We start from the raw sequence: 15,071 nt of genomic DNA on the forward strand, positions 1-15,071 counted from the left end.
GCTGTAGCTACAATAATAAAGTCTTCCAGGAAGAAGCAGAATCTGAAACTTACTTCTCACCTGATTGATGTATACTTGAATTCACTTCCTTTTGTGGGTTTTGAATCAAGGAGCGCCTGTTTTCTTTCAGTTGTGGGCTGTGTTTCCTGGTGAGGTCTTTGCCATTTGCACCTCGCCTATGCCCTCTGTTTCTCACCTTTTTAAAAAAATGCAATTTATTTTGCAAAATTTTCCCCTATAAACACACATTGTGGGGTTGGAAAATGGCATTGCAAAATTCGGAGCGGTGCAAGTTTCAAAGAATCACGGTGTTTTGGTTGGCTTATTGCTTCAGGAAGCACAGATCAGGGAACTTTCCCATTCAAAGGCAAACAGAATCTACGTCCTCCCCATCCACAGCCGTAACACGAGAGGAACTTTCCCGCGGCAAATGTCTGATGGCAACTGGGGGGGGGGGCAGGCTGATGTCAGAGAAAACAGCCCTTCTAGCCTGACTTATTTGTTGTCTCTCTCCCCCCCTCCCCACAGAAAAGAAATCTCCTTTTGGCATTCCAGGCTGCCGAAAGCGTTGGCATTAAACCCAGCTTGGTGAGTGCTTTTGTCCTGGGGAGATGCATTGTGCCAATATAGCATTGGCGGGGATGAGGCCGGCGGGGGACCGAAGGGGGGGTGGTGTCATATTTGCACCTGCAGGAAAACAGGCAACAGGAGCATGGCTTCAAATCCATTCCACCCTCCCTTCCATTTATCTAATCTCCCACTTTAAAACCAGCGACCATCTTCCGCTGTCACATCTTGTGGTTGTTAGTTCCACAAGTCAAAGAGCGCAGTTGAATGGGGAAGACCCTCCCTTTTAATCATCCTGAATCTCCCCCGTCAGTCAATTTCAGGGAGTTTCTGACCTCGTCAAGAAAGAAAAATGCTTGGTTGAGGGTTTCCTGTTGTTTGCCGAACCCACCGAGGTGTTGCAATTCAGAGCTCAGATAGTTCTGATCCGCTGCTCCTTTCGGTTTAGAAAAGCCAGCCTTCAATCCCAGACTGCACAGCTATTTATTTTATGGCATTTATGGTCCACTGTTCCTCCCTGTGGCTGGTTTTTATCCTCCTGACAGCCTTGTGAGGCTAGACCGATTCGCCTAAGGCCAATCCCCAGCAAATTCCGCAGCTGACTGGGGAATCTGAACCCAGCACCCCCAGTACAACCTTGTCTCTGACTCTGCCTGCACGGGTTTCGATGTGGGGGCGAGCAAAATGCTGCTTGCGTTTTGCTTCTTCTATGACTCGCTCAAGTTTGCAGCCATAAACATGTTTGCTGTGGTACAGAGGTGCGAAAGAGAGCACAGGGCTAACAGGAACACACCAAGCTCCCTTGCTCTCGCTCTCTTCCTAAACCTGTTGAGTTATCACTTCTAAAAAGTCGTTTGCCCCATCGCACCACTCCAAATAACTTTTTGCACAGCTTCAGGGCTCTTCTTAAGATTGGGGGACAATGTGGCTAGAGGCTGGCGTGAGCCCTGAGTCGCAAAGACCTTGCTCAGGCTGAAACACGCACCTCCGCGTGCATTAACTCACTCTACGTGGGGCTGCCCTTGAGACTGACCCAGAAACTCCAGCGGGTGCAGAATGCCATGGCGAGACTCCTTATGGGGTCCTCGCCGTGAGATCACATTCACCCGGTGCTATACCAGCTGCACTGGCTCCCGGTGGAGGACAGGGTCAGGTTTAAGGTGCTGGTTTTAACCTTCAAAGCCCTATACGGCCTAGGACCCTCGTACCTATGGAACCGCCTCTCCTGGTATGTCCCACGGAGGACCTTACGTTCTTCAAATAAAAACATCTTGGAGATACCGGGCCACAGGGAGGTTAGGCTGGCCTCAACCAGAGCCAGGGCTTTTTTGGCTGTGGCCCCAATCTGGTGGAACGCTCTGTCACAAGAGACTAGGGCCCTGAGGAACTTGACATCTTTCTGCAGGGCCTGCAAGACAGAGCTGTTCCACCAAGGCACAGTCTGACCCCCTCCTTCTGTAATCCTCATAGAACTCTAGCCCAATGGTTGCCATTGATTTGATTCTGAACTGATTTTAGAATGAATTGATTTTAGAATGTATTTCAATTAATTGACTGTGATTTTATGTAAACTGCTATTTTTACTGTTGTTAGCCGCTCTGAGCCCGGCTTTGGCGGGGGAGGGCGGGATATAAATAAAATTTTATTATTATTAAGTGATAGGTCTCATAGCATGCAACCTTCCTCACCATCTCTAAAAACTTCAGGAAGGGCTGGAGACCCCAGAGAGGTCCTGTGCAGATAATACCAAACTAGATGGCCAACGGTCTGACTCTGCTAAGGTGCTCCCTATGTTCCTGATTCAGAGCCATGAGGGCTGGAATCTTATTTTCAGAGGAAGGGCCTTAGCCCAGGGGCAGATCACCCCCTTTGCATGTGTGTGGTTCAAACGGCACTGCCAAGCAGGGCTGGGCAGGAGCCCTCATGAGTTCCCGCTGCAGTGCAGACCAGATTTAACCCAATGGACCAAGGGTCTCACTCTGCATAAGATGGCTTGCCTTAGGTTCCCTGGGGTTTCCCTCTGCCCTAGGGCAGTTTTAATAGAATCTTAGAATTGTAGAGTTGGAAGAGAAGTATTGCAACCCCTTGCCAGCTCCCTAGAAGCCTTGTTGTCGGCCAAAAACCAGCCTCCCCTCCCCACCCCAGAGGGCCCCTCTGCCGAACTCTCCCTGTTGAACTCTCCCTGCCTCCATCTCCTGAATACCTTCCCCAAATCATGGGAACCTGAAGTGCTCACGGCTCTCTGTCCCCATCACCAAGTCTTCCTGGCACACAGCCGTCAATTCGCCGTCCCGTTCCCCCTCGTTTTATGTGAGCTTGGGTGTTTCAAATTCATTTCTTTAAAAGGCTTACGGCCGGGATTTAATTACTCTTGGCTACCGCTGCCTCCTTGAAAGCCTAGCCAAGCAGATAGGGAGCCCTTCCGGCACGGGAAGGGGGGTGCTGTTGTTCCTGGCTGCCCCCCTACTTCATTTGCTGCCACGAGAGGGGAAGCGAAAGCCGTCACGTTCCCCGGGGCTCAGACGTGTTGGGTCCAGTGTGTGCGTGGGATCAGAGATCCGCTCCCCCCCTGCCCAGTTTTTTCTCTCTGGAGCTTCAAGGGAAGAACTGAGAAGCTTCAGCAGCCAGGAAGAATGTTATAAGGAGCCACTGAGGATGTTGGGCAGGCTTGGCCTGGAGGAGAGGAGACAGAGGGAGGTATGAGAGAGACCTTCAAATATCCATGGAAGATGGAGAAAGCTTGTTTTCTACTGCTCCCACCAACAAAGGAGATTCCTGATAAATATCATCATCATCATTTATTATTATGGCTGGGTTTCCCCAGCCACTCTGGGGGGCTTCCAACAAAATATTAAAATACAATAGTCTATTAAACATTAAAAGCTTCCCTAAACAGGGCTGCCTTCAGGTGTCTTCTAAAAGTCTGGTAGTTGTTTTTCTCTTTGACAACTGGTGGGAGGGCGTTCCACAGGGCGGGTGCCACCACCGAGAAGGCCCTCTGCCTGATTCCCTGTAGCTTTGCTTCTCGCAGTGAGGGAACCGCCAGAAGGCCCTCGGCGCTGGGCAGCCTTTCTTATGGGAAGAGTTGATTGACAGTGGACTCTCTTTTGTTGGACGTTTCAAAGCAGAGCTTGGATGGCCATCTGTCATGGATTCCTGCAATGCAGGGGGTGGACTAGATGACTCTCAGGGTCCCTCCCATCCCTACAATTCTTTGATTCTATGAATATGTATGTATACAAACTTCCTGTGAAATGATCTGCTATATTTTGGGAAGCAGGGATAGGGAGTAGGAAATTTCACCTGCATTGTGCCTTTTAACTGTCCCTGGGGGTTCAGAATGACCCTCTGGTTCCCCTGCTGCAGCTAAAGTGCTTTACGTTTCCTTGTTTCCCTCCCTCCCAATGACGCTGCCATCTCTTCCCGCTACAGGAGCTCAGCGAGATCATGTACACGGACCGCCCTGACTGGCAGAGCGTTATGCAGTACGTCGCCCAGATCTACAAATATTTCGAGACCTGAGTTCCGGAGCCGGGAGGAGGAGGAGGAGGAGGAGGAGGAGGAGGAAGGCGTCTGAAGAACACCATGCAACGCACTAGATCACTTTAAAAGGAAAACACAAAAGGGACCCCCCCCTTCACTCCTGCCTGACAGAGGCCCCGGCAGACGTTTCTCATGGCCCCAGAAAGGACTGGCCACGATCCAGCCCAGGCCTGCAGCCTGAAGCAAAGTGGAGGGGCTCTGCTTGGCTTGGGACTATTTTTTTGGGGGGGGGGACGCAGGAAATAACATCTCCCCCATACTTGACCGTGCCAAATAAGACTCCTCTCCACCCAGGGTGCCCCGCGCTGTGGGACAGAGAACAACTCCCCTCATTGCCAGACAAATCGGTGGCCTTGTGCACAGCCTCTGGAGGTCCCCGAGGGCATCAGAAGTTGCTGCCTTCCCCCTCTTTAATTTCACAAAAACCTGGTTGTGGCTTCCCCTCTTCGTGGGTCCCATGGAAAGGCTTCCTTGCTTCTCTCCCCGGAGGCTCAAGAAAAGAGCAGAGTGGGCTGGCTTCCTGAAACAGGCTGCGCTGTGTGGAACAGCCAGGACCCCGTGAAACATGACAGCATCTTTGGAAAAAACAAAACACCAAACTTAAAATCCCCTTACAAGGCCCCCCCCTCCCCTAATGACAGCTGCCTTGGCCCAGTCTCACGCAGCTGGTAGGACGGTAGAGAGAGCCAGGCTGATCTTGGCTTTTGCAAATTCCCATCCCAGGACCAATTTAGGGACTGTCGGGATGTGAATAGGCTTCTGTCCATCCAGGACCTGCAGTGTCTTGAGTGTGGATGCAAGGAGAGGAGGGGGGGCCCTTCTGATCATTGCTCCACAAGGTTAGAGGAAGCCATTAACAGGCCCAGATCTCCTGCCCACCCAGGATCTGTGTTGTGACTGGATCACTTTGATGCCTGATTTAGTCCGCTGGGGTTTTGTTGCAGAACAAAGACTGCATGTCTCTTTAACTTGTTGCACGGGGATTTCAGCAGGTGTCTTTTCCGTAATAGTGGGAGAAGCGGTGCCTTCTAAAATTCTCCCTGCCCCCCAGTGCCTCCAAGTTGGTGCAGGAGATTCAAGAGTTGTGTTCTGTTGCGCAAACCTCCTTTTGTCACTGCAGACATCTTATTTTTCTAATGCACGGGGAACATCTGCAGCCTTCAGGAGGTTGCTGGACTAAAACTCCCACCATCTCTGACCAGTGGCATCTGCAGGGCCACAGAACCATCCTCATCAAACGGGGGGGGGGGGGTCCAAATGCAGAACCAAGACATGTTGGGAAGCCTGATTCCCAGGTTTAAAGGCATCAGTTGCTAGCTTGAGTAGTGGAGAGAAAAGGTTGTGGGGAAAATGTGTTTTTTTTGAGGGGGGTGAGAGGGTTAGGTCTGCACATGCTGATAAGTTTTTTTTCTTGGGGGGCGATGGCCTTTGTGAGACTGGTGGAGCCAACAGCTTTTGAAAATCTGGAGTTGCCAAAAAAAAAAAAATTCCTGCCACATCCCACCTGCCCTTTTCACAGCCGTGCCAACGGGAAACTCCCCACAGCTCCACTGTCCCATCCGAGCGGACACAAGGCAAAAGCTTTACCTGTTGAATTTCCACCTACTTCGCTTCTGCTAAGAGCGCAGGAGCCCTTCCAGGGGAGAAGAGGGAAGAGTTGGCAAGCCTGGGAGGGGAGGGGAAGTCTCTGAAAAGCTGCAAGTTAACGTAATGTTGAAAGTGACTTGTCCTTAGCTCACAAGGCGAGCCTCAACGCAGCAGATTTATGTGGCATCAAAAGCCTGAAAATTCTTGCAGCGACTGAGGGCTTCTCTGCAAGGACTCAGGTGCCCTTTAAGTGTGAGCTTGAAGCGTTGAGTCGATGACCTGTGTGGGTGAAAGCCAGGGTTGGCAGCGCCAAACGCACCGACCTTCCCCAGCCCCGTTTCACGACACCTGTGTGTCACCGAAGGGCCACCACGAAACCTCCTTGGCTGGCGTCAGGAGCACCTGAAGGCCACCAGGTCACAAACACAAGTGGCGCTTCCTTTGGCTTGGTAGAATTTCCTCCTTGCTGCTTTGGTGTGAGTCGCCGGCTCCTTTCTGAGACTCGGGAGGCAAAGCCTGTCACAGGAGTGCCGTGTGTGGGTGACATGACCCGTGGGCACAAACCCCAGGGTCCTCTAGAGGATGCTGCGAAGGACGTGCTTCCTTGCCACATCTTCCTTGCTCACATCGCCCACATCTGCTGCTGCTTCTTCCATGCCCTGTGGCTCTGCAAGGGATGTGTTAGACATCCCACCGTAAGGTCGCAGAAGGTTTGGAGGACAGCCTGCACACCCAAATTATCATGTGTTTTCTGTTACTGGATACGAAGTTGAAGGTGCCAAATAATTGTTTGAAGTTGTTTGCTTTGCCAAAGGAGGAGGCCTCAGTTTCTGCCGCCACCTCCCAGACGTCAGTGAGAGAACGTCAATCTCTTTCCCCGCTCTTGGTCTTGGCTTGAGCTGAGCTTTCCCCACTTTTTTGGGGTCTCTCCTTCCCATGGAAAGAAGACTTCGGGCAGGCCTGCTGTAAGGTTTCTGCCTGAAGACTTTCAGCTGTCCGGTGCTGGTCCTCATGGTTCCTAGCCGAAACCTGCCAGTCTCCAGACAGCATCCAGTCATTCCAAAATCCTTTGCCATCTTCTCTGGAGAAAACGTGCCACCGGGTCAAAGGAAGTTGCAGACCACCTTTGCATTTTCATCAGACAAACAGACCTTTAACCTGGGGGAGTCAAGTGCTGGGGGGAGGGAATCTAAATCACTACAGTCCAGGAAAAGCACGGTTCCTTTAGTGAGTTGCGTCCAACGCTGAGGTCTGTAGCCATGAGTAGATGGAACAAGAACCCAACAAGGTAGACGGGGGGGGGGACCCCTCTAGGCATAATGGTACCCGAACTCCCACCCGCCCCTTGCAGCCAGCATCAGTTAAGGCTGAGTAGGATTCCAGCAACTTCTGGAGGTCCCTGTGATTGCAGCCTCTGATGTTACTGCCCCGTGATCTGTAGGGGAAAGGAGATTTCTGTGCTGCTGTCTGCATTTTGCCATTTTCTCTACTTTAACAGGAGGTTTGTCGTTACATGTGAGGCAGGTAGGGGCAAAAAAGTCTGAGGTGGTCCTTTCAGGGCAGCATATTTAAACCGGTCCCTCAGACTGTCTCGTAAACATCAGTTGGCAAAGTTGTGTGTGTGTGTGTGTGTGTGTGTGATATGCCTACAAGGTTAATGTTTCTGGGCCACTGAGTGTCCAGGTGTTGGATTGCATCAGAAATGTGGTTTACCTGGGGGGGGGGGCGTTGTGAAAGGGAGGTTTGTTGGCTTCGCTGTGCTCCTCAGTTGACGCAAGAGATGGAGGAAAGGTGGGAAGTGAGTGAGGGTTCGTGTCTGGTCATCCTGAAGGTCCGGTTTGGTTTTGTCTTCAGAAAAGCAGGGAGAAGCTGAGTGAGGGGGAAGAAGGAGGTTCCAGAGCAAAGCGAGGCGTGGATTCGCACCCGTAACAGTTGCAAGGAGAGCAGATGAGGCGTTTGAAATGTCCGTGTCAGAGTGGGAGTTTTGTCTATTGATTTTGTCAGTAATGCTGAGCTGAGGTGTCAGAAGGAAGGCTGGGCAGGTTCTTTGCCAGAGGCGCAACCAGCCTCCAGCTCTCTTGAGGCCTAGCATCTTGAAGGGAATGTTTTAGGGGCAGGTTCTGAATCCACTTCCCTTGCTCTTGAAGGTTGGGAAGATAGACGTGTGTGTGTGTGTGTGTGTGCTAGGACTCCATCTCCTTCTCCCTCCCCTCCAAAAATGAGGTGCAGGAGGGGAAATCCAGGGTGACTCTGAGCTTAATTTCCCCGGGGTTCTCAGTCACTGAAATGCCGCCAGATTTCAAAGCCTGCTGCTTCTCTTTTCAACCCTCCTCAATTTATTCAGGCACTTTCCACTCCTCCTACTGCGGGTGAAGCCAGAGGATGGCCTGTTAGCTTCTTCCTCCACACAACACAAGGCGGCCGTATCAACCTGCGCCCACCTTTCCCCAAATGATGCCAAGGGGGGCACCGTCCTTGACATAGGAGCATTGGGGGCCGTGTGACTGTAGGCCAGGGATGGGGGGCCAGTGTTCCTCCAGATGTTGGACTCTGAAATCCCATCATCCCTGGCAGCTGTGCCGGCTGGTGACCGTTGAGAGTCCCAGCAACACGTGCAGGAGAATCTACTCATTTGAAGGATTCCCCATCTTCCATGCTTCTCCAGTGAAATGCACCCCATAATATAATGCAGGGAATTGGGCGTGGACATCTGTGGCCTGCAGATGTCACTGGATCCCAGCAGGAGCAACAAGCGAGCAGGATAAGGCCCGGGGGTTCCTGACATCTGGAGAGGTGCTGGAGCCCCCACCCCATAATTTTGTAAAAACCCAAATGACTCCTGAGCAGGTGTCCCAACTGGAATGGCTGGTGTCTGCAGGTGCTAATGATCTTTCCAATATGCCATCAATCGACTCCGACTGGCAATGAACCAACAGAGTCCTTTCCTCTGCTTATTAATCTGTTTTGGGAGAGCTAACAGATTCTGGATCCCTGCCCTGCCCTCTATTATCTTTATTTTGTTAGCCTTTACACGTGCCAACTTCCAGATACATTTTGTTTGTTCATCTTTCCTTGTGAGTGTTTCAGTTATTAAAAAAAAAAAAAACGGACCTCTCTCTCGGCCTGGACTGGGCGCTTCAAGTCTGAACTGTTCCCGCCGGAGAGCAAAACCATCTTATTTATACACCAAGAGCACACTAGAATGTACAGGCCCTGGGAGTCTTCAACAGTCGAGGACGTGCGACTGCCAATGTTTTTATTTAAATAAGATTTAACGTTACTGAAGCATTGGGCGCAGGGTCTGCATAATATTTCTAATAAATGCCTTTGGTTTCTGACACTTGGCTTTTGGTGCTGCTCTTGTCTAGGCCGCATCCTGTCGTTCCTGAGTGGTTTAACTGTTAGTCCCTCTTCCCAGGACACACTGGGAATTATAGCTCTCTCAACAGCTCTCAGCACCCTTAATATGCTACAGTTCTCAGGATTATTTGTGGGGGAGCTATGACTGTTTAAGGTGGTATGATACTGCTTCCAATGTAGAGTGCAGATGGGGACAGAGTCTACTCAGAAGTAAGTTCCATTGAGTCAGATGGGACTAGCTCCCAGGTAAATGGGATGGCAGCCTTCTGAATATTCAAAACATATACACATAACCAATGTCGGGGCAATTAAAACAACTCCAATTTAATTAGATTTCTTTTTTAAAAAAGTAATGACTACACCTCTTTGAATAACAGGAGCAGGTAAGAAAAATATTACCTTGCCATTCTTACAACAACCCTACAAGATATAGAGTGAGAGACTTGTCAACAAGCCAGGATAAAACACAAATCAACGAATTGCAAAGCATCAAAAGTATAAATTGTGCAAGCAGCTGCTTCCCAACTCTTATGAAATAAATAATTTGACACTTTAATATGAGGAGTGAATCAAAACAGTATGTCCAAATGCATAACTCCTCGTCAAACTCCTGTGTCCATTTAAAATCAGTATGTGAACTTTCAGTCTTTTCCAACTACAAATCCACAGACATGCCACCGACCACCTGAATTAAGCTCACAAACCACAGGTGGGAGCCTCTGATCTCTTACCAGAAAAGCCAGGTGCGTTTCAGCCACGGAGGTCTCACCTTTTAGCCAACATGCCTGAACCATTACCACTCGGTTTTCTAAATTTCCAAATTTGGGGGGGGGGGGATACAGTTGTGATGACATGTGTTGAATTGATATTACAAGTGGCCAACAACAGAGAGATGTAAAAATAAGTCTGGTACCCCAATAATGTGATTGGACACTACCACAATGTGTGTTCTGTGTGGCTTGTGCAGAAGCATTTGATGTGATGGACCAGGAGCCATGTTCAAGTGCGTGTGTGTGTGCGCCTCAGTCACCATGCTGCATCAGCATCAGTTCTGGTCACACTACGTGTGACCAAGGAGAGCCACCTGCGAATTTCATTCTCACATGGCAAGCAGGAAACAGATGTTCAGGGGCAGGGGTGGGCGAGGCAGTGGCACCTACACCATCCGCATGAATGACATCTTGTGCCACCAGATGTGTTGCATGCAGCTGCTGGTCCTGCATGAACAGGTATGGGGGGGTGCATGGCAGGGGGTTGGTGTAGATGACCCTCGGGTCCCTCCCTACCGTACAGCTCTTTCTCAGTCTGTGCTAAATCTTCATATGACAGTGTCATTGCCCAGAAGTCTGTGGCTGAAAGAGGAAACTGGACCCACTGGGGAGCCGTCAGGACAGCCCCAGGGTGTCATTTGCATAGGCACCAAAATAGCCCACCTTGAAGTCTTGCTCATGAGAGCAAAGCGACTCAAAGCATCCTTCGCCTAGTGGGAAGATCTCAGCGCCCACATTCTGTGCTGTGATGAGACCAACCAGATGAAAGAACTCTGCCTTGTGGGGAGTCAGAACAATGGTCCATCTAGCTCAATATTGCCTACACTGACGGGGAGCCGCTCTCCGGTTGGCAAACGGGGAGCCTTATCCCCAGCCTTACCTGGGGAGAAACGTGGTTCCGTTTGTGTTCAGAGGCGGCGACGCCTCAATTCGCACTTCCTGAAAGCCATACGTGAACTGGCAATGCAGCCGCCCGTTGAAATTCACGCTTCTCAGAATTTTGCAGTTCTCCAGTCAAGCGATGTGTGCAAAAATGCACAGGCCAGGGTAAGGCACGCCTAAAAAATGCAAATATTCATGAAAGAACATTAAAAAAAATGCATTTGCAGAAAGTGAGCACATTGGGGCAAATTGCATACAGACGTGTGTATATTAGAAATTCACCCTAAAATGCTGCTGAATTTCCATGAGGACTTTAAAAAAAAAAATGCAAGGCAGTGTGGAGAACTGAACTCAAGAGTGAACAACTCAGAAACCAAGAAGTCCTGCTTCTCCATGCCAGTTGCTGGAAGCGACATGTTGCACTAGGGAGCTGCTTGTGGGCTTCCCATTGGGGCATCTGGGGGTCCACTCTGAGAAGAGGATGCTGAACTAGATAGGCCCCCTCTGGCCTGATCCAGCAGCCAACCTCTTATATTTAACAATAGCTACAGAATTCAGCTTGCAGAGAAGCTCGCTTTTGTTTTTGAGAGGCACGGTCCTAGTCCTCATGATTCTGTGAGAGCAGGCTGCTGGACTCGATGGGTCATTGGCCTGATCAGCAGCCTCTTCCGATGCTCCCCTGGTGGCTGGTGCCCATTGGGGCTGGTGGGGCAGGGACCCCAAACAGAGCCACAGACAATGAGAGGCAGAGCCAGCTCATTCTAGTTTCTTCCTCCTGAGACACAGAGATGGAGGAGGAGGAGGAGGAGGAGGCTGTTTTGAGAAAGAAGGCAGGGCAAGTGAGGTCTGTGGGGCAGCGACCCATTTGCCCTAACGGACCGGCTGCCACTGCAGGGGAAGAGTGATCGACAGGTAGAAAGAAGCGGCTCAACGGTGAAATGAGTCACGAGTTTGGCAACTCCATTCCAGGTTCGGCTCCAACACCTGAGGCCAGGTATCCTAAATTCATTGGCAGCCGTTGCAAACGCTTACATAACCCAAACTGGTTTGCCTCTTCTGGAGATGACAGAGGCAGCTCATATTTCAACCAATTTCCTTCTCCGGGGGCTGGAAAAACACAAGAGAACAATCATTCTCAGGCTTGAAGGAAAGGATGGAGGTTTGGAGAGTTGGAAGGGACCCTAAGGCTCATGTAGTCCAAACTCCTGCAATACAGGAATAAATTAGGAGAGTAATTTATTTTATTTATATCCAGCCTTTCTCCTAGTGCAGAACCCAAGGAAACTCCCAGAATAAAACAGGGATAACTCAAAGCACACAAATATTTTTTTAAAAAACCCACCAATTAAATAAGTGACCCTATGAAAAACGGTGCTGAAGGGGGCATCAGGCAACTCTCTGGGGAACTTGCAATCTCAAGATAGACTGTGCTGGAATATGGAAGTTCCGCTCAGCAGGCATGGTTAAAAGTTGCTGATGGCTCCAACCCAGTCAACTTATACTGGCAAAAGCCGACATCTAGCTTCCATTTCTGGGAGAGAAGTGTGCAGAGCATAGCTGCGCACTGAAGGAGAGCCACTAGCGGCAGCCATTTGCATCCAGCCAGGCGGAGACGCAGAGCCCTTCTTTTGCAAAGTCATTCCTGTGCACCCTTTTGCTTGCTCTGTTTTGTTCTGACTGTGCGAAGTGCCGGTGTGTCTCAGGCGGGGAAACCACACTGATGGGAACTTTGCTGCTTGCGAAGCCATCTACACCCTCCAAGAGGCTCTGTCTTGAACAGATACACAATCCTCTAACAGCAGCTTTCTCATACCTGGTGCTCTCCAGATGTTTTGGACTTGCAACTCCCATCAGCCCCCATCAACGCCAGGAATCCTGGGCCAAAACATCTGGCCAGGACGGATGGGACTTGCCAGTCAACAACACCAAGAGGGCACCAGGTTGGGGAAGTTGGCTCTGATCCAATGATGGGGAGCCTGTGGCATTCCAGATGTTGTCGGACTCCAACTCCCAGCAGCCAGCATGGCCAGGGATGATGGGAGTTGTAGTGCGGCAACATCTGCAGGACTGCCAACACCTTCCACTGCCCCAGTCCGGATTTGAGAAATCTGGCATGGAACTTCCCACCCGAAACTCTCCAAAATCTACGTTACAGTGGTACCTCGGGTTACGTACGCTTCAGGTTACAGACTCTGCTAACCCTGAAATAGTACCTCGGGTTAAGAACTTTGCTTCAGGATGAAAACAAAAATCTTGCTCCGGCGGCGCGGCAGCAGCAGGAGGCCCCATTAGCTAAAATGGTGCTTCAGGTTAAGAACAGTTTCAGGTTAAGAACGGAGCTCCAGAACAAATTAAGTACGTAACCAGAGGTACCACTGTAGTTGTTTTTGGTTTTTTTATATTGTGAACCACCCTTTGGTCCTTAGATGGAAGGCAGTATAAAAGATTAATAAATATAAAATGAAACAATAATAAAAAATAAAATGATGTGATTTTTGTTGGGGGAAGGGAGAAGGGCATTAGAAGCAAAGTACGGTAATTCACAACTTTTTTTTGCCAGCAAATGAGAAGTAAGGGCGTTTTGAGTAACCATTTCCTTCCTTCTCCATCCAATTTGTTGAAATTCAGGGATTCCCAGCCACCCACCCCTGGTACCAACTGCATGCAGGAACATCCTCTTTGCATGTCTGCTGCCGTTGCAGCTTTAAATACAACAGAATCATAGAACTGCAGAGTTGGAAGGGACCCCGAGGATCATCTAGTCCAGCTCCCGGCAATGCAGGAATATGCAGCTGTTCCATACAGGGATTGAACCTGAAACCTTGGCATTATGAGCACCACACTCTAACCAACTGAGCTATCCAGACTGACATATTCATGGACACACACCCTCTCCTCTCGCCAACCCCTCTGCCAGCTTCCCATGACTCACTCTACACACAGCAAAGTGTGGGGATTCAAACCCGAGTCTCCCAAGAGCTCCTTGAAAGGGGGAAGGTGGGCTATAAATGCAATAAATGAATAAAAATGAAACAAGGCAGACCTGTTTAGGTAAGTTTTAAATGTTTGGTGTTTTATCGTGTTTTTAATATTCTGTTGGGAGCCGCTCAGAATGGCTGGGGAAACCCAGCCAGATGGGCAGGGTATAGATAAATTAATTATTATTATTATTATTATTATTATTATTATTATTAACAACCCCTTCCCTTTACACCTCATTCACCCCTTCCCTATTTCTCCATAGACTCCCCAAAGCCCTCCCCTCTCGACTCCCTTTTACTAAACCACTGTGTAAGGGCCTCACCTGAACCGCACCCACGCTGAAGTGTGACGACACCTTACATTTTAATGTATATTGGAAGATAGAGAGATCAGTCCACAGGCCTGTTTGCCTGCAGTGCCCAGCTGGAAGCCCCCAAGTGAGGCATCAGCTTTCCCTGGTTTTTCCTTCAACAGCTGGCGTTTAGCAGATAGACTGTGCCTGGATATGGAGGCTTCATCGAGCTATCACGGCTAGCAGCAGTTTTATAGGGCTAGCCCGCTTCGCACACTCAGATAAATCCTTAAAAAGAAATAAATCTGGCAGTAGCCCTCGCGGCTTCATTCCCTTCCCTTCTCTCATTCTTTTTTATCACCACACCAAACGGCAAAGGTCTCTCTGAAGGCTGTTTACAGCACAACACCAAACTGAAATCAGGGCAGCCAATAAAATCTGCAGCGAGTGCAACCTTTTCATGGCACTGCGGGGAAACGCCGGCGCTAGCACAGAGTCAGGGAGGCAGGAACGAAGGACAACTTTTGCCCAGCTTTAAAAAGACGCCAATTAAGAAGCAAACTGCTTTGGCATCAAATGGTCTCCACCGGCCTTGTGAAGGGGACAAGCCATCTAGCCCTCCTGATCGGCTTTTGCGTTTTTTTAAATGTCCACTTAATCAACCTGGACATTTGCCCACTTAATCAACTGGCCCCAAAGCGTCCCGCCTTCTTGCAGATTGATGGACTTTTTGCCTTCTTTTAAATGCCCGCCTAATCAACTCAGACACCCTGAATAGCTAACAATCTTCCCTTCGCCACTGTATGGCAAATGAACAGGCTGAATGATGCAGCCTTGTATATATATATATATATATATATATATATATATATATATATATTATTAAGGATTTTCTTGTTTTACAGAAGTAAGTGTAATGCCTCATATTTTTTCCATGTAACATTTTTACAAATCCATTTCATTTGTTGAGACATTAGGGGGAGAAGAAAAAAATAAAATAAATGGGGGTGGAGGGACGGTAGATGGGTGGGGGTGGGGTCGGGTAGCGATGTTTCTATTATGCTTAATGTATGTAGAGTTTGGTGTCA

The 15,071-nt window shown here is 49.5% G+C and overlaps 2 protein-coding genes across 4 annotated transcripts in view; one reads left to right on the forward strand and one right to left on the reverse strand.

The window, feature by feature from the left end:
* Positions 1–6,483, forward strand: part of SPECC1 (sperm antigen with calponin homology and coiled-coil domains 1) — a 107,349-nt gene extending 100,866 nt beyond the window's left edge. For all 3 annotated transcript variants that reach the window (XM_080982846.1, XM_080982845.1, XM_080982847.1), the window contains 2 exons: positions 529–588; positions 4,000–6,483. In XM_080982846.1, coding sequence (XP_080838972.1) covers positions 529–588; positions 4,000–4,089 — 150 coding nt within the window. In that variant the 3' untranslated portion in view covers positions 4,090–6,483. The remainder of the gene's footprint in view (positions 1–528; positions 589–3,999) is intronic.
* ZSWIM7 (zinc finger SWIM-type containing 7) overlaps positions 1–15,071 on the reverse strand; it is a 73,697-nt gene that overhangs the window by 13,375 nt on the left and 45,251 nt on the right. The window contains exons 8-9 of the mRNA XM_080983264.1: positions 10,708–10,885; positions 61–196 (exon numbers count right to left, since the gene is read on the reverse strand). The gene's annotated coding sequence lies outside the window, so the exon portion shown is untranslated. The remainder of the gene's footprint in view (positions 1–60; positions 197–10,707; positions 10,886–15,071) is intronic.

This window comes from Podarcis pityusensis (assembly GCF_964106645.2).
Source record: "Podarcis pityusensis genome assembly, chromosome: 15".
NCBI classification, from domain to species: domain Eukaryota; kingdom Metazoa; phylum Chordata; class Lepidosauria; order Squamata; family Lacertidae; genus Podarcis; species Podarcis pityusensis.